The sequence below is a fragment of the Thalassophryne amazonica genome, chromosome 10, assembly GCF_902500255.1.
Source record: "Thalassophryne amazonica chromosome 10, fThaAma1.1, whole genome shotgun sequence".
In the NCBI taxonomy this organism is placed as follows: domain Eukaryota; kingdom Metazoa; phylum Chordata; class Actinopteri; order Batrachoidiformes; family Batrachoididae; genus Thalassophryne; species Thalassophryne amazonica.
This window is the reverse complement of record NC_047112.1, coordinates 98,099,805-98,119,184: the sequence shown is the minus strand read 5'-3', so window position 1 is coordinate 98,119,184 and position 19,380 is coordinate 98,099,805. Positions and strand designations below refer to the sequence as shown.

Here is a 19,380-nt window from a genome sequence, read left to right as displayed (position 1 = left end):
CTCGACAGAACACCGTAACTACATTATGCAGCATGTGTAATTGTGTCAAGATGAGTTAGCATGCATGCTAACGCTGAAACAGTCTCGGTGTACTGCTGCAAATGCTAAAAAGGATGGTTTCACTTTAGAAAAGAAAATAAGGCACAGTGCAATAGTTGCAACATACTATTCTCACTGGCAGTGAAGAGGACGCTGCCAAAAAGAAAACTGAGTATTGCTGATGTGTTGAAGCTTCAATTTCCAAACAAATGTTTCACAAAAAGCTTCACGAGTTGAAACTTCATTTAACAACTCATTAGGAAATCCAACTTACTACTTGTAAAATAGTATGTGTCACACTATGATATTTCATGTCGGAGGACACATGGCACAATTTATTCAATATGCAACAGCAATTAATAGTACAGTTATTATTGGCTGAATAAACAGATGGACTGAATGAACAACACCATCACAACTAGCAGACAGTTTAACTTGACTAGACTGAACTTGATCTACACTGTTTCCTTGTATTTTTACAGAAAAATCCTGGCAACTAATTGCAGTAAATTTACAGTAAGAAATATATAGGAACTGTACTGTAAATTTAATACAGTACAGTATTGTATTTATACAGCTACTGTGATTTTCTTTACAGTTAAATACTATAATTTAATATTTACGATATATTTACAGTGACTGAGTTGCCAGGAACAGCTGAGCCTTTTGGGGATCTTCCTTCTTACCCAATCATGACATTCACAACTAGTGTCCTCAGTTCCCAAATGCTTATTGAGTGTTGTTAGAAGGAAAGGTGATGTAACACAGCGGCAAACATACCACTGTCCCAGCTTTTTTGAAACATGTTGCAGGCATCCATTTCAAAATGAGCAAATATTTGCACAAAAACAAAGTTTATCAGTTTGAACATTAAATATCTTGTCTTTGTGGTGTATTCAATTGAATATAGGTTGAAGAGGATTTGCAAATCGTTGTATTCTGATTTTATTTACATTTTACACAACGTCCCAACTTCACTGGAATTGGGGTTGTATGAATAACACAAAAACAGCATTGTTGACAAGGCGCCGGAAAGGAATCCAACTTACTGCCAAGCACCCAAACACAGCTCTCACTTTGTAAGTACAGAGATTGGATGGACCTGAGAAGGGACAGCCTTACTTCATACTCCCACAGGACCTCCCACAGTATCTACTGAGGTACCCGATCATACGCCTTCTCCAAATTCATAAAACACATGTAGACTGGATGGGCATACTGTCCCAGACCTCAATGCAATGTTGAAGAGACATTTCATCCAAGATAGTCCCTCCACAGCCACTGCTAGGGCCATTTCACACATAGTATGAATAAGTATCAACACAGGGCGAATTACGGTGGAACAGCTCATATGAGCAAACCACGAAAACATCGAGCTGACGGGCAGGCGTGAACAATGCCATTGCGACGGTTTCGTGCATGTGTAACCACATCGTGCAGCTGCTGTGGAAATAAAAAATAAAAATACATGCCACCCACGGGATTCAAACCTGCACTTTCCAACAGCTCTGACTGCCAGCCAGAAACTTTACCACTGAGCTACCATTGCTGTCTTGTAAAAGGTGCGGGAAAATGCCCGATATCAAGAAGGACATGGACGTATTTAAAAAACTAAAACCACACACCATATAAAAATGCCGCATTTTATTGAATGCCTCTTATCAAGCGGAAAATACAAGTATAATTCATCTGTTCCTCTGTAGATGAACCATGGTCACAGACGTACAGTCATGAAATGACATGAATGATGAATCAGGGCGCCCTTATCATGTCCACATATGCTGGCGGCTTGTCCAGCTGGCCCTGCCCGCGTGTCCTGCCCGATGCGCATGTCTTGTGGACGGCGTGCCGCAGGACAGACATCGCATCATGTGGAACAGAGCTCACGTGGGTGACGTGACCGTTCTCACCCTGCACGCGGTCTATTCGAACCACTCCCCTAGGGCAGGAGGCTACGCCATAAGAACAGTTTCTTGCCCTCTGCCGTTAGACTCATGAACACTTCATAACTCAGTCACCTTAACCTTAACTCTGTCACTTTATCATTTTATCACAGGTCACTTTAGACAAGTGTACTTTGGTTTCTAATTGCACTCCTCCCACTGCACTGTTGTTCTGTTTGTGCCGTTGCACATAGCCTTTCATATTTCATATTTTATCTTATTTTAGCACATATTTTATCTTAGCATTTTATACTGCTCTCTGTTTAATGTTGCACCATTATACCAAAGCAAATTCCTAGTCTGTGAATCCTGTTCATTGGCAATGGCAATAAAGTTCTTCTGAGTTCTGAGTTACATTCAGATCGCCCACTGCATGTTATGACCTGACGGTCTGTTTCACCTGGGGTAGCCTGTCAATGTGTGAGCCGTGCGTGCACTCGCTGCAGCCCATTGCAACAGTAATATGTGTTTTTATGTACGAGGTCTGTCCAAAAAGTATCGTACCTTTTTATTTTTTTCAAAAAGCTTGAACCTTCGTGCACATGCGTGAGTTTTTCCACGCCTGTCGTTGCGTCATTCGCCTGTGGGCAGGCATTGAGTGAGCACTGGTCCACCCCTCCCGTCGGATTTCTTTTGTCTGAGAACTTGCTGAGAGACTGCCGCTTTGCTCCATGAAATTTTTTCTCCACGAAATCCTCCGCACGTCTTTCATTACAAAATCTCCTGTAACAGTGGAATGTGCCGCAAAAGTGCTATGTCCAGCTCTGTTGCCATTTCTGTGGTAGTCACATGATGTCCCGGATCGACACAGCATTCAGTTTAGAAATGATCTGGTCGATCCAGCCTGTCGAATGGCCGCTCGGCGCGACCTCCACCGCTGTGGGCCGTCTTTAAAAAGGTTTTAACACTCCTTAATCTGTGTGACGCCGACAGAATCTTCACCGATATCCAACTGAATCTATCGAATGGTTTCCAACTGCCTGTCTCTAACAGTTTCTGAAAAAAATTTCATGGAGCAAAGCGGCAGTCTCTCAGCAAGTTCTCAGACAAAAGAAATCCGACGGGAGGAGTGGACCAGTGCTCACTCAAAGCCTGCCCACAGGCGAATGACGCAACCGACAGGCGTGGAAAACCCACGCATGCGCATGAAGGTTCAAGCTTGGCTGATGTAATCACACGTGATTCAAATCCATATAGTTTTTGAAAAAAATAAAAAGGTACGATACTTTTGGACAGACCTCGTATGTCCACGTGAGGACAGCAAGCAGACACACATGTGTCACAGTGGGCAGTTGTTAGTTCATCTCCATCCAAACACAGTATGTGTTCCCCAGCCAGGACGTCCAGAGCCAGAGATCTCCACAGCTGCTCCTGTTGGCGAACACACCCCGTCAGTTCAGCACACACACCAATGTGCCACTGTGTCTGCTTGCAAAGCCACACTTGTGGGGGCACTTAGACAAATTTCACATCCAGCTCGACAGTGATCGTCTGCTGACTGTTGTCGTGCTAATAGTGCAAATGGCCACACATTTTCTAAGTGCCAAGCGAGTGGTGTTAAATGTTCGTGTGTGTCAGCTGGAATTTGGCTGACACTTGCCACGAGAGGGTTTGATGGGCTCATACTCTGTCTTTCAGCCGCTGGTGTACGCAAATAACTGTAGCAACAGGTGTAGGAGGCGTTGGAGGCAGCTACGATTTTACACGTATTGTATCTGATTCCTGCTTCATGCGCACTTCATGTGCAATTCAACCACATTCGTACTATGTGTGAAGGGGCCCTTACAGTACCAGTGCACTCCAAATTAATTGGTTTTTACCAAGATAAAAAGAAACCTTTAGATTTGGAAGTGTTAGATCATTTATCTTGTTAATTTCTTATAAGTGTTTGACATGCTCATTTCTAGATTTAACAAACTTAATTCAAGACATCTTGTCAAGTGAAATGACCTGTCCACGCAGCATGACAATTTCCCTCAGATTTAGTGTTTTTATCTCATTTTTACATACAACCTTTTTGCAGTGTGTTCTCTAAACATCATGGACATGTTGAAAAGCTTAAATTATCTACAGTGTGCATTGCTGACCTGCTGGGGGTGGTATTGTCTCCATGGTGAGGCTTTCTTTTGGAGGAGCGTACAGGTGTGGGTGTGGGTGGGCCGGGCCGCTCCACCATCCGTAGGGTCTGGAAAGCATGGTGGTTCAGGGTCTGCTCTGTTAAAAAGCGTTCTGTTGGGTTCAACAAGAGCAGGTTCTGATGACCAAATGCAAAAAAAAAAAAAAAAAAAAAACACCTGTGAGTGCTTGAGACACCCTAAATATTCACATCTTGCAAACACAGTGAACAGTCATGTAAATATGAGTCACCTCCATTATGATAAAAGTCAGACTGTGCCATTTAATTATGTCTTACAGGCCCCATATAAACCCAGTGACAATCTGAAGAATGATTCCTGACATTTTATGGTTACTTACTGAAGTACTTGATTCCGTGAATTGATACAGGAACATAAAAATTGAACTCTGGAGTGGTGGTGTTCCCACTTCATTAAAATTGATCATGCCTTAATGTTGCCCAACAACAGAACAAAAAAGACAGACAATTGTGCTTTGAAAGCCATGCTGCTTTGCAATTATGCCTGCAAAAAAGAAGACAGATGGCAGGCCTTTATAAAGTCAGTGTTGGAATCCCATTATTCCCTTCATTGACAGTGTAGGACTTGCACAGCAAAGAAGTATGCGTAGGTGAGTGAGTAAGTGAGTGAGTGGGTTAGTCTATCTCCGCTAGGTTGTGTAAGCAGTAACTCAAAAACAAACAATGCTATCATCTTGTAACTGACCAAATTAAAATAGCACATAAGGATGATGAAGTCATCAAACGGTGGTTAACCTTTATGCACCACATCAATAGAAAAAGCAACTTTGCTTATCCTATGCAAAATCCCATACTGCTGTCTGCACATACAAGATGCAGCGCCTGTCTTCAGGTGAGCTTCTTCTAAGACAAGCTATGAACCACAGAGAGAAAAATGATGCCCACTATGTGGCTAAATACAGTTGAAATACATAACAGAATACGTAAGTAAAACCAGAATTAAACAGTGGATAGAACATGGAAATAGAGATTTTAACAAAACTTTTCATCTGTGTTGCAAATTACCGATAGCAAACTCAATGCTTCAAAACCTTTGCAACACCTGTGTTTGGGAAAATGTGGGGGGTTCATAACAAAAGGAAGACAAGATGTGTTATGCTAAATGGGGCCAACTGTTACGAAACAAATGTTCTGAAACTTTCCACTTGATTAGCTCTCTCTAGTGTTCAAATACAATGAAGCACAAGTGAATGAATGGCTTTAGTCAGTGCAGGGTCAGTACTTGCACGAGATGTATGTTGACTGTGTTAGCAGTGAGTCATTAACTCCAGGGTGCAAGTGCACTGGCACTGCCCACATTATTGACTTGGAGCTCCTGTTTACAGTGCGGACACAGCAGTAACAGTGGTACTAGAATCACAACATCAGCTCAGAGGTGCTGAAGCACTGCTGAGAGCCACCATGCTGTCACAACGTAAACACAATGATGCAACCATCAGAAAGTATTTTCCATAAAGTGTACATAACATAGCCATAGTTTATGTCCTCATGAAAGATAGTGTCATACAACCTCAATTCCAATGAAGTTGGGCTGTTGTGTAAAATGTAAATAAAAACGGACTACAATGATTTGCAAATCCTCTTCAACCTATATTCAATCGAGTACACCACAAAGACAAAATATTTCATGTTCAAACTGATAAACTTTATTGTTTTTGTGCAAATATTTGCCCATTTTGAAATACACAACAAAAATATAAATGCAACACTTTTGGTTTTGCTCCCATTTTGTACGAGATGAACTCAAAGATCTAAAACTTTTTCCACATACACAATATCACCATTTTCCCTCAAATATTGTTCACAAACCAGTCTAAATCTGTGATAGTGAGCACTTCTCCTTTGCTGAGATAATCCATCCCACCTCACAGGTGTGCCATATCAAGATGCTGATTAGACACCATGATTAGTGCACAGGTGTGCCTTAGACTGTCCACAATAAAAGGCCACTCTGAAAGGTGCAGTTTTATCACACAGCACAATGCCACAGATGTCGCAAGATTTGAGGGAGCGTGCAGTTGGCATGCTGACAGCAGGAATGTCAACCAGAGCTGTTGCTCGTGTATTGAATGTTCATTTCTCTACCATAAGCCATCTCCAAAGGTGTTTCAGAGAATTTGGCAGTACATCCAACCAGCCTCACAACTGCAGACCACGTGTAACCACACCAGCCCAGGACCTCCACATCCAGCTCATCTGCATGCTCGTCGTCCTCATCGGGGTCTCGACCTGACTCCAGTTCGTCATCGTAACCGACTTGAGTGGGCAAATGCTCACATTCGCTGGCGTTTGGCACGTTGGAGAGGTGTTCTCTTCACGGATGAATCCCGTTTCACACTGTCCAGGGGCAGATGGCAGACGCGTGTGTGGCGTCGTGTGGGTGAGCGGTTTTCTGATGTCAATGTTGTGGATCGAGTGGCCCATGGTGGCGGTGGAGTTATGGTATGGGCAGGCATCTGTTATGGACGAAGAACACAAGTGCATTTTATTGATGGCATTTTGAATGCACAGAGATACCGTGACGAGATCCTGAGGCCCATTGTTGTGCCATACATCCAAGAACATCACCTCATGTTGCAGCAGGATAATGCACGGCCCCATGTTGCAGGATCTGTACACAATTCTTGGAAGCTGAAAATGTCCCAGTTCTTCCATGGCTGGCATACTCACCGGACATGTCACCCATTGAGCATGTTTGGGATGCTCTGGACCGGCGTATACGACAGCGTGTACCAGTTCCTGCCAATATCCAGCAACTTCGCACAGCCATTGAAGAGGAGTGGACCAACATTCCACAGGCCACAATTGACACCCTGATCAACTCTATGCAAAGGAGATGTGTTGCACTGCATGAGGCAAATGGTGGTCACACCAGATACTGACTGGTATCCCCCCCCCCAATAAAACAAAACTGCACCTTTCAGAGTGGCCTTTATTGTAGGCAGTCTAAGGCACACCTGTGCACTAATCATGGTGTCTAATCAGCATCTTGATATGGCACACCTGTGAGGTGGGATGGATTATCTCAGCAAAGGAGAAGTGCTCACTATCACAGATTTAGACTGGTTTGTGAACAATATTTGAGGGAAATGGTGATATTGTGTATGTGGAAAAAGTTTAGATCTTTGAGTTCATCTCATACAAAATGGGAGCAAAACCAAAAGTGTTGCGTTTATATTTTTGTTGAGTGTATGTGCTGGCTGAAACCTGTAAATATGAAATTCAAAATTTGAAAATGTAGTAAGGTTGATGGATAATTGACACTTTTTTCTTTTTTTAAATTTAAATTTTTGTGGTGTTGCCTCTGTACACCACCATAGTGGAGCTGAAATGAAAAATAAATTAAGACTGCAGTGCAGAGTTAGATAACATAATTATGTTAGTATTTTGAATTTCCCTTCACTAATTATCTTTACAGATGAAAAGTTCTATTCAAAATAGTTCTATTTTATCCCTGTTGCATCATGCTTCTCTAGTTTAGTTGTTAGCTGACACTGATGTGAAGGGGAGCACCGGACAGCAAAGCACACCAGTGAGAACATGATGTGCACAACTATTCAGCAGTCAAAATAAATTTACTTTTTGTGACTGATCTGGTGAGCCTGTTGTGAAAGTGTAGGAACACGGACCCACAACAGGGGGCGCAAATGAACGGACAATGGAGGAAGTCAAATAACAACACTTTACTGTTGTGAATAAGCACAACAATCACAGCAGATTACAATAATAGTTAATGAAGTCAATTCACAAAAATGTGTCACGTGGGCAGGCTCGAAGATAAGAGACGTCTGTCCAAAGCAGAACCGGAACCACACGATTTCCTCCGCCACCGAACCCCGGGAATACTGGAGCCGCCAAGCCCCGAACTCCCAGGTGGCCACTGCCTTCGCTTGTCGGATCTGGTACTGCTGGCGAGGAACAAAAACAGATGTGGGTGCGTCTGCACCCAGCAACACGTATGGTGGAAAACCACCTCCTCCTCTCGTCAGAAAACTGGTCAGTGCTGGAGTGTGAGTACTTATCAAAGAGGTAGGGAAAAAGTCCAACACAGTCTCCAGCTGTAAATACTCACTGTCTGCTATCAAACACACAAAGCAACAAAGTATTATTGTCGGGAAGACAACACAATCGGCTGAGCACTTTAACCTCCTCGGTAGAGCGATATCTCAGCAAAGAGGTGGAGATGTCGTCTTGCTGATATACCACTGAAGATCAGATGATGGGTGACAGCTGTCGTAGGTGATAAGTGACAGCTGTCACCCCGACTGCTCCTGTGAGGCGGCAGCGCCCTCTTGTGCCTGGAGCCCGCACTCCAGGCAGGGCGCCCTCTGGTGGTGGTGGGCCAGCAGTACCTCCTCTTCAGCGGCCCACACAACAGAGCTAACCACTATCTGTGTCACACTGTGACAGATAGAGAAAATGGAATAGTTTCATATTTAAATATTTTGTCTGGTGGCAAATTTGTGCAATCTGTTGGTCTCCCGTGGATTTGGAGCTCTGATAGACAGAAGATGCCACATTTCCACGGACAATACAGGGAGCTGCATTCAGCAGAACAAATTTCCTGATTTCAAGCAAGTGGTAAACTTCGATAGCCTCACATGAGGCCCTCCCGGAAGTACAAAATGTTGCAATTCCTTGACTGGCCGCTTGGGGCTGGCTCAAAACCACAGCACATTCCCATAGGAGTCCATTTTTGTCCAACTTTAGAGCAGAAATAAACATCTTTACAGTCTGGTACAGAAAACTGTTGCTGGTCTCTATACAGTGTTTCCTCCCTCCATGACAACGGTACGGGGGAGGAGGGGATTTTTTTTCTAACTTATATGAGGTCTGTCCCGTAAAGTATCGTACCTTTTTTATTTTTTTCAAAAACTATATGGATTTCATTCATATGTTTTTACGTCAGACATGCTTGAACCCTCGTGCGCATGCGGGAGTTTTTCCACGCCTGTCGGTGACGTCATTCGCCTGTGAGCACGCCTTGTGGAAGGAGTTGTCCCGCCCCGTCGTCGGATTTTCATTGTCTGGAAATGGCGGAATGAAAAGGACTTTTTTTCCATCAGAATTTTTTCAGAAGCTGTTAGAGACTGGCACCTGGAAACCATTCGAAAAATTTATCTGGCTTTCAGTGAAAATTTACGGGCTTTCACAGAGAATAAGGAATTTAACTACAGGTTTAAGGACCCCTTTAAAGGACGGTCGGTGCGCCGCGCTGCGAGCTGCGACGATGCGGCACAAACCACTGGATCATTTCTAAGCTGATGGCTCTGTGGATACAAGACCGTCGTGTGCTCTTTCTCTGGTTATCACAAGACCTGGACATCAGCCATTTTCCGGCAGATTTCACTTTTAACAAGAGATTTGTCATGGAAAAGCCGCGCGGAGGCTTCGTGCGTCACGACCGATTCGCTGATGAAGCGAGACAAAGGAACACCTCCGTTTCGGCGTGTTAGAGGACAAGTTGGGACATGTCCAGCTCTCCACAAGTTCTTTATACTCACTCGACTGGTAAGCACTGAAAGCCGAGATAGACATGTCCCAACTTGTCCTCTAACACGCCGAAACGGAGGTGTTCCTTTGTCTCGCTTCATCAAACACACAAAGCAGCTAAGTATTATTGTCGGGAAGACAACACAATCGGCTGAGCACTTTACCTCCTCGGTAGAGCGATATCTCGGCAAAGAGGTGGAGATGTCGTCTTGCTGATATACCACTGAAGATCAGATGATGGGTTACAGCTGTCATAGGTGATAAGTGACAGCTGTCACCCCGACTGCTCCTGTGAGGCGGCAGCGCCCTCTTGTGCCTGGAGCCCGCACTCCAGGCAGAGCGCCCTCTGGTGGTGGTGGGCCAGCAGTACCTCCTCTTCAGTGGCCCACACAACAGGACCCCCCCCTCAACGGGTGCCTCCTGGCGCCCGACCAGGCTTGTCCGGGTGGCGGCGGTAGAAATCGGCCAGGAGGGCCGGGTCCAAGATGAAGCTCCTCTTCACCCAGGAGGGTTCTTCGGGTCCGTACCCCTCCCAGTCCACCAAATACTGGAAGCCCCGGCCCATCCTATGGACATCCAAGAGCCGGCGCACAGTCCAAGCCGGCTCGCCATCGATGATCCGGGCAGGAAACGGTGCCGGACCCGGAGCACAGAGGGGTGAGGTGTGATGCGGCTTTATCCGGGACACATGGAAAACAGGATGGATCCGCAGTGAGGCCGGAAGCTGAAGCCGGCTGGACTGATGACCTTGAGGACCTTGAAGGGACCGATGTAACGATCCTGCAGTTTAGGAGAGTCCACTTTGAGGGGAATGTCCTTTGTCGACAACCACACCTCCTGCCCTGGCCGATACGTAGGGGCCGGGGTCCGCCGACGGTCTGCATGGGCTTTAGCCCTCGTCCGGGCCTTCAGCAAAGCAGAACGGGCGGTGCGCCACACCCGACGGCACTTGCGCAGGTGGGCCTGGACCGAGGGCACACCGACCTCTCCCTCAACCACCGGAAACAACGGGGGCTGGTACCCCAGACACACCTCAAAAGGGGAGAGACCGGTGGCAGAAGATACCTGGCTGTTATGGGCATACTCGATCCAGGCCAAATGGGTACTCCAGGCCGCCGGGTGCGCAGGCCGTCACGCAGCGCAGGGCCCTGTTCCACCTCCTGATTGGCCCCGTTCTGCTTGCCCGCTGGTCTGAGGATGATACCCAGACGAGAGACTCACCGTGGCCCCCAGGTCCCAGCAGAAGTTCCTCCAGACATGTGAGGAGAACTGGGGACCGCGATCGGAGATGATGTCTGTGGAATCCCATGCAGCCGGACGACGTGGTGGACCAGGAGGTCCGCTGTCTCCTGGGCCGTAGGGAGCTTCGGGGAGGGCCACGAAGTGGGCCGCCTTGGAGAATCGGGTCCACTATCGTGAGGATGGTAGTGTTGCCCTGGGACGGCGGGAGGCCCGTGACAAAATCCAGGCTGATGTGGGACCAGGGGCGATGAGGCACAGGCAGCGGCTGGAGCAGTCCCGATGCCCTGCGGTGGTCAGCCTTGCCCCTGGCGCAGGTGGTGCAGGCCTGGATATAGTCCCGGACGTCGGGCCCTCCAGGGATGCCCACCAGAAGCGCTGCCGGACAACTGCCACGGTCCTTCGCACCCCCGGATGACAGGAGAACTTGGAGCCGTGACAGAAGTCCAGGACTGCAGCCCTGGCCTCTGGTGGGACATAAAGTTTGTTCTTCGGCCCGGTTCCGGGGTCCGGGCTCCGTGCCAGGGCCTCCCGGACGGTTTTCTCTACGTCCCAGGTGAGGGTGGCCACGATAGCGGACTCCGGGATGATAGGTTCCGGTGGATCCGACAACTCCGTTTTGACTTCGTCTTCATGCACCCGGGACAAGGCATCCGATCTCTGGTTTTTGGTCCCGGGGCGGTAGGTGATCCGGAAGTCAAAACGGCCGAAGAACAGTGACCAGCGGGCTTGCCTGGGGTTCAGCCGCTTGGCGGTCCTGATATACTCCAGGTTCCGGTGGTCAGTGAAAACCGTGAATGGCACGGACGTTGCCTCCAACAGATGTCTCCACTCTTCAAGAGCCTCTTTCACCGCAAGGAGTTCTGGATTGCCGACGTCATAGTTCCGTTCGGCCGGGGTCAACCTGCGGGAAAAATAGGCACACGGGTGAAGGACCTTATCGGTCTCTCCGCTCTGGGAAAGCACAGCTCCTATCCCTGAGTCCGAGGCGTCCACTTCAACCACAAACTGGCGACTAGGATCGGGCTACACCAGAACGGGTGCAGACGAGAAGCGCCGTGTCAACTCCTTGAACGCGGCATCGCACCGATCCGACCAGGTGAAGGGGACTTTTGGAGAGGTCAGGGCTGTCAGGGGGCTAACTACCTGACTGTAGCCCTTAATGAACCTCCTGTAGAAATTTGCAAAGCCGAGGAACTGTTGCAGCTTCCTACGGCTGGTAGGTTGGGGCCAGTCTCTCACCGCCGCGACCTTGGCCGGATCAGGGGCGATGGAGTTAGGGGAGATGATAAACCCAGGAAGGACAAAGAAGTGCGATGAAACTCACACTTCTCGCCCTTCACAAAAAGCCGGTTCTCCAACAACCGCTGCAGGACCTGACGTACATGCCGGACATGGGTCTCAGGATCCGGAGAAAAGATGAGTATATCGTCCAGATATATGAAGACGAATCGGTGCAGGAAATCCCGCAAGACATCATTAACTAATGCTTGGAACGTCGCGGGGGCGTTTGTAAGACCGAACGGCATGACCAGGTACTCAAAGTGACCTAAGGGGGTGTTAAATGCCGTCTTCCACTCGTCTCCCTTCCGGATCCGAACCAGGTGATACGCATTTCTAAGATCTAGCTTAGTGAATATTTGGGCTCCATGCAGGGGCGTGAACACTGAATCCAACAAGGGCAACGGGTATCGGTTACGAACCGTGATGTCGTTCAGCCCCCTGTAATCAATGCATGGACGAAGTCCGCCATCTTTTTTTCCCACAAAAAAGAAACCTGCACCCATCAGGGAGGTGGAATTCCGGATCAACCCGGCAGCTAAAGAGTCCCGGATATAGGTCTCCATTGATTCGCGCTCAGGTCGTGAGAGGTTGTACAGCCTGCTGGACGGGAACTCAACGCCTGGAATCAAATCAATGGCACAATCGTACGGACGGTGCGGGGGAAGGGTGAGCGCCAGATCCTTACTGAACACATCCACAAGGTCATGGTACTCCACCGGCACCGTCTCAAGATTGGGCGGGACTCTGACCTCCTCCCTAGCTTGGGAACCGGGAGGAACCGAGGAACCTAAACATACCCGATGGCAGGTCTCGCTCCACTGAACCACTACCCCGGACGGCCAATCGATCCGGGGATTATGTTTTAACATCCAGGGGAACCCGAGAATCACACGGGAGGTGGCAGGAGTCACAAAAAACTCGATCTCCTCCCGGTGGTTCCCTGACACCACCAGAGTTACTGGTGGTGTCTTATGTGTGATTAGAGGGAGTAGGGAGCCATCTAGTGCCCGTACTTGCACAGGTGAAGTAAGTGCCACCAGAGGGAGCCCTGCCTCCCTGGCCCATTTGCTGTCTAGCAAATTCCCTTCAGAGCCCATGTCCACCAGTGCTGGGGCCTGAAGGGTTAAATCCTCGTAAAGGATTGTAACTGGGAGTCGTGTGGCAATATGGGTGTGTCCCACGTGAATGTCTTGGCCCACCCCTAGCCCAGTTTCTAGGGGCGGGCGTTGGTGTTTAACCGCTCGGGGCAGTCCCTCACTTGATGCTCTATCGAGCCACAAACAAAGCACGCTCCGCGGACCAGCCTCCTCTGTCTATCCGGTGGTCTAAATGTGGCCCTGCTCGTGTCCATAGCTTCATCAGCAGGGGGAGCTGTAACCACACGGAGCGTAGAGGCCGTGGAGCGTGGGGAGGGCGGAACTCGGTCGGAACCGGAAGGGAGAGGGACGGCGCGTGCCCGGCCACGCCCTTCGTCTCGTTCCCGACGGCGTTCTTCTAACCGATTGTCTAATCGTATAACGAGATCAATAAGCCCGTCTAAATCCCGCGGTTCGTCCTTAGCCACCAGGTGCTCCTTCAGGACCAACGACAGTCCGTTTACGAAGGCGGCACGGAGGGCAGTGCTATTCCAGCCGGACCTCGCAGCCGCGATGCGGAAGTCGACTGCATAAGCAGCTGCGCTCCGGCGCCCCGTCTCATTGACAGCAGCACGGCATGAAGCGGTTCCTCCTATTTGGGTGATCGAACACTGTTCTGAACTCCCTCACAAACCCATCATATGTCCAGCTCTCCACAAGTTCTTTTATACTCACTCGACTGGTAAGCACTGAAAGCCGAGATAGACATGTCCCAACTTGTCCTCTAACATGCCGAAACGGAGGTGTTCCTTTGTCTCGCTTCATCAGCGAATCGGTCGTGACGCGCGAAGCCTCCGCGTGGCTTTCCATGACAAAATCTCTTGTTAAAAGTGAAATCTGCCGGAAAATGGCTGATGTCCAGGTCTTGTGATAACCAGAGAAAGAGCACATGACGGTCTCGTATCCACAGAGCCATCAGCTTAGAAATGATCCAGTGGTTTGTGCCGCATCGTCGCAGCTCGCAGCGCGGCGCACCAACCGTCCTTTAAAGGGGTCCTTAAACCTGTAGTTAAAGTCCTTATTCTCTGTGAAGCCCGTAAAATTTTCACTGAAAGCCAGATAAATTTTTCGAATGGTTTCCAGGTGCCAGTCTCTAACAGCTTCTGAAAAAATTCTGATGGAAAAAAAGTCCTTTTCATTCCGCCATTTCCAGACAATGAAAATCTGACGAGGAGGCGGGACCACTCCTTCCACAAGGCGTGCTCACAGGTGAATGACGTCACCGACAGGCGTGGAAAAACTCACGCATGCGACACGAGGGTTCAAGCATGTCTGACGTAAAAACATATGAATGAAATCCATATAGTTTTTGAAAAAAATAAAAAGGTACGATACTTTACGGACAGACCTCGTATGTTTTAAGCCATAAAGTTCTGTAAATTTAAAGGTGTAACATCTCTGCCTCTCATAGTGACCATAGGCTGATGCAGATGGTAGCTGCTGTAGAGGCTGTGTCTGTCATAAGGAGTATTTTATTACAAATACCTGGAAAAAAATATGGGTTGTTGTGTGGTGAAACATCCTAATGAATCATCTAAGATGTCTCTGTTGCAATACTTGCGCTGAGTTATATTGCATGGTGACAGTGTTAGCACTTTTAGCTGCTGTCGGAAGCTTTGTCTGTTGGAGTCAATTAATGCACAATTACTTAGAAAATAAGCACCTCATAACTTTTAACCCGTTTATGCCCAGATTTTTGTTTTTTTTTATACGTGGAAAAAGTTGCATTAGTACCTTTGAGATTTTTTATTGTGAGTAGAAAATGACAGTGATACACTTCAGCAACAATTGTTGCCAGTGGGGCAAAACAGGTTACTGTACACATTAAAACAAATCGTTAGGAGAACAGTTGCACAGTCCCCAAAAATATGATATAATAAACATCCGAACTGAGGCTACCCTGTTCCCGAACTTGAAGAGAGGGGTTTGTTCAGGCTTCTTTTGTCACACACTGAACCACCCATGGTCCACCCCTTTTCATTGTGAATCAGCGTGGCAGGGGCTGCCAACATGACAACACCCAGACACAGGCTTCATATCTGGCGTTCTGGGTCTCTATAGAACACCCATGGGTGACGTCATGCAGACTATGTCCAGTATATATACAGTCTATGGTTTCAAGATATATATGCGTGTTGTGGGAAGCTGGATTTGACCGGGATTCACTGAGGTCTGAAAGCAAATGTTGATAGAATCCAGCTTGCTCGGGGATCATGCCTTGATATTTCCTCACTATGTTTGTGCACTGATCTTATCACTGTGTTGGGCTTCAATGCGACTGCAAGGGCACATATATCAAACAATTCTGCAGCACCTTTTCGCCAAGAGAATCTGTTGGGCACTTTGACTTCCAGATAAAAAAAGATTAAAAAGCATAAAGCCATGCTGTCTTTTTCTTCAAGCCTGACCTGGAATAGATGCACTGCATACTGCTGCCTCGGGTCCGTTCTCTGCTCATGTAGAATTCACACCCCAAGCTCAACGTTTGGCCAATCAGAAGCCCAGTCTGAGGCATCGGACAGTAGCATATAAATGCATGAGTATTGTAAAAGTAAATAACAAGTAGAGGGCAAAATGGTAAACAAACGTGCAGGCCTTGGGAAAGCTCTCCACCTGATGTCCACTCAAAGTTCTGAGCATGCACAAAACATTTTGATGGACTTGGCGGACATCAGCTGACAAGGAACTCATTTTGTGGATGGGAAAAGTACACTCAACAAAAATATAAACGCAACACTTTTGGTTTTGCTCCCATTTTGTATGAGATGAACTCAAAGATCTAAAACTTTTTCCACATACACAATATCACCATTTCCCTCAAATATTGTTCACAAACCAGTCTAAATCTGTGATAGTGAGCACTTCTCCTTTGCTGAGATAATCCATCCCACCTCACAGGTGTGCCATATCAAGATGCTGATTAGACACCATGATTAGTGCACAGGTGTGCCTTAGACTGTCCACAATAAAAGGCCACCCTGAAAGGTGCAGTTTTATCACACAGCACAATGCCACAGATGTCGCAAGATTTGAGGGAGCGTGCAATTGGCATGCTGACAGCAGGAATGTCAACCAGAGCTGTTGCTCGTGTATTGAATGTTCATTTCTCTACCATAAGCTGTCTCCAAAGGCGTTTCAGAGAATTTGGCAGTACATCCAACCAGCCTCACAACCGCAGACCACGTGAACCCACCAGCCCAGGACCTCCACATCCAGCATGTTCACCTCCAAGATCATCTGAGACCAGCCACTCGGACAGCTGCTGAAACAATCGGTTTGTATAACCAAAGAATTTCTGCACAAACTGTCAGAAACCGTCTCAGGGAAGCTCATCTGCATGCTCGTCGTCCTCATCGGGGTCTCGACCTGACAAGAGTTTGTCGTCGTAACAGACTTGAGTGGGCAAATGCTCACATTCGCTGGCATTTGGCACGTTGGAGAGGTGTTCTCTTCACGGATGAATCCCAGTTCACACTGTTCAGGGCAGATGGCAGACAGCGTGTGTGGCGTCGTGTGGGTGAGCGGTTTTCTGATGTCAATGATGTGGATCGAGTGGCCCATGGTGGCGGTGGGGTTATGGTATGGGCAGGCGTCTGTTATGGACGAAGAACACAGGTGCATTTTATTGATGGCATTTTGAATGCACAGAGATACCGTGACGAGATCCTGAGGCCCATTGTTGTGCCATACATCCAAGAACATCACCTCATGTTGCAGCAGGATAATGCACGGCCCCATGTTGCAAGGATCTGTACACAATTCTTGGAAGCTGAAAATGTCCCAGTTCTTGCATGGCCGGCATACTCACCGGACATGTCACCCATTGAGCATGTTTGGGATGCTCTGGACCGGCGTATACGACAGGGTGTACCAGTTCCTGCCAATATCCAGCAACTTCGCACAGCCATTGAAGAGGAGTGGACCAACATTCCACAGGCCACAATTGACAACCTGATCAACTCTATGCGAAGGAGATGTGTTGCATGCATGAAGCAAATGGTGGTCACACCAGATACTGACTGGTATCCCCCCCCAATAAAACAAAACTGCACCTTTCAGAGTGGCCTTTTATTGTGGGCAGTCTAAGGCACACCTGTGCACTAATCATGGTGTCTAATCAGCATCTTGATATGGCACACCTGTGAGGTGGGATGGATTATCTCAGCAAAGGAGAAGTGCTCACTATCACAGATTTAGACTGGTTTGTGAACAATATTTGAGGGAAATGGTGATATTGTGTATGTGGAAAAAGTTTTAGATCTTTGAGTTCATCTCATACAAAATGGGAGCAAAACCAAAAGTGTTGTGTTTATATTTTGTTGAGTGTATATTTGTAGGACAAAATGTAAATATCGGATATCTAGAATTTGTATCAGCTCCTCAAACATTTCCTTGATCCAGCATGGTGTGACACAGGCTTCTTCATTATCTGATCTTTTAACTTGGTGAGATATAAGATTATATAATTTATTGTTTTTGAGTTATTGCTTACACAAACTGGCCAGGAAGGACTAAAGCCCTGGTCACACGGCACTAACAATGGACACCAATGCCAAAACGAAACAAGAAATCTGGGCTTGCATTGACTTTCTGAGACATCGTTTAACAGTCGTAGCGCCTGTAGCTGGCGCTTCGTCAGAATTTTCAAACTGTTGAAAAATGTGAACAAATCCCGATGACAACTTCAAATCTTCTGTATTCCATTTTGCTTTCTGAACGTTTTATCAACTACTTTAACTATTTATACATGTTCCAGCCATTTGTGGCTGGATCGGCTGTGCGCACAGGCACGTTCATCATGAATGTTTCATTTTGGTTTTGTTTAAAGCATCAAGGTCTGCATTCGCTTCTTTTTTCTTGTGTTACTTTCGGTTTTGTTTCATTCCTTTATGCGCTCTTGATTCACAGGTTTTTTTGGTGATGCTGGAAGCACAGGATCATTTATCCACCTTTTCTCGATGATTTGACTTTGTGATTTTTTTCCTTTGTTCAGCTATTGTTGTGTGTCATGTGTGCCGGGCCCTAATGCACAAACTCATCAAAAATTTTGCTGTACAAGTCTGATGTTGTTACCAGACTGCAAATAGACTGCAATTAGTCTAAAACTCTGCTGCATTACAGTGCTAGTGCACAGCATTTAAGTCACTCTCTACCATACTGTCTCACCTACAGTGACAGCACAGCTGTTTTGTTTTTATTGTCTATACAAATGTACAGGCACGTTCAGCATATTACACCAACTTAACTGTAGGATCTAACTGCTTGTATGGGGAAGAGATACTGTAGGGGAGGTTTGTGCTTGATGTTTCCATGTTTATTGTGTTTCTCATTTGCATGGCGTATGCATGTACACAGTGATAACTTACACCATATATAATCTAGAGCAGGGGTAGGCAACCTGTTCCAGAAAGAGCCATGAGGGTGCAGGTTTTCTTTGCAGCTACTGACTCCACCAGGTGATTTCACTGATTAACTGATTCCATCTGCTCAAAGTGATATTAATCAGTAAAATCACCTGGTGGAGTCAGTGGCTGCAAAGAAAACCTGCACCCTCATGGCTCTTTCTGGAACAGGTTGCCTACCCCTGATCTAGAGCATGATATATGTGATACAAATGCCAGTTTGTGTTTTGTTTCCGTACCACAGCATGATGTGTAGGGAGTCCACAGTTTGCACACTGATAGTAGAACAAAACTAGATTTCATGTTTTATGACACATCATGATCATGTGTGTTTAAATTTGTTGATCAGAAACTCTATGGGCTACTTTGGGAGTTAACGCTCCAAGTTAACACTCATAATTTGGCAAACTACATTAATACATGTCAACATTAACCCATGACAATTTATGTTATAATTTGAGAAAGGAAACTAGTATTTGAACCCATGTTCACTTGTTAACATTACAAATGAATGGATGTATTTACATTAACACTATAACAAATATCAAGGTTTTTTTTTTTGGCTTTGTTTTTTTCCCCTGGAAAAAAAGTCAAGATTTTGAAGGGAAAAAAAAAAATTAAAACAGGAAATTTTCAAAGCATTAATTTTCTAAATCTTAAAAAATCGAATGTAAAACTTATTCTACAAA

At 46.6% G+C, this 19,380-nt stretch overlaps 1 protein-coding gene across 1 annotated transcript in view; it reads right to left on the bottom strand.

Moving 5' to 3' along the window:
• LOC117518169 (cyclin-dependent kinase-like 5) overlaps positions 1–19,380 on the bottom strand; it is a 56,007-nt gene that overhangs the window by 23,991 nt on the left and 12,636 nt on the right. The window contains 1 exon segment of the mRNA XM_034179227.1: positions 4,070–4,236. Within this exon segment, the coding sequence (XP_034035118.1) occupies positions 4,070–4,236 (167 nt within the window).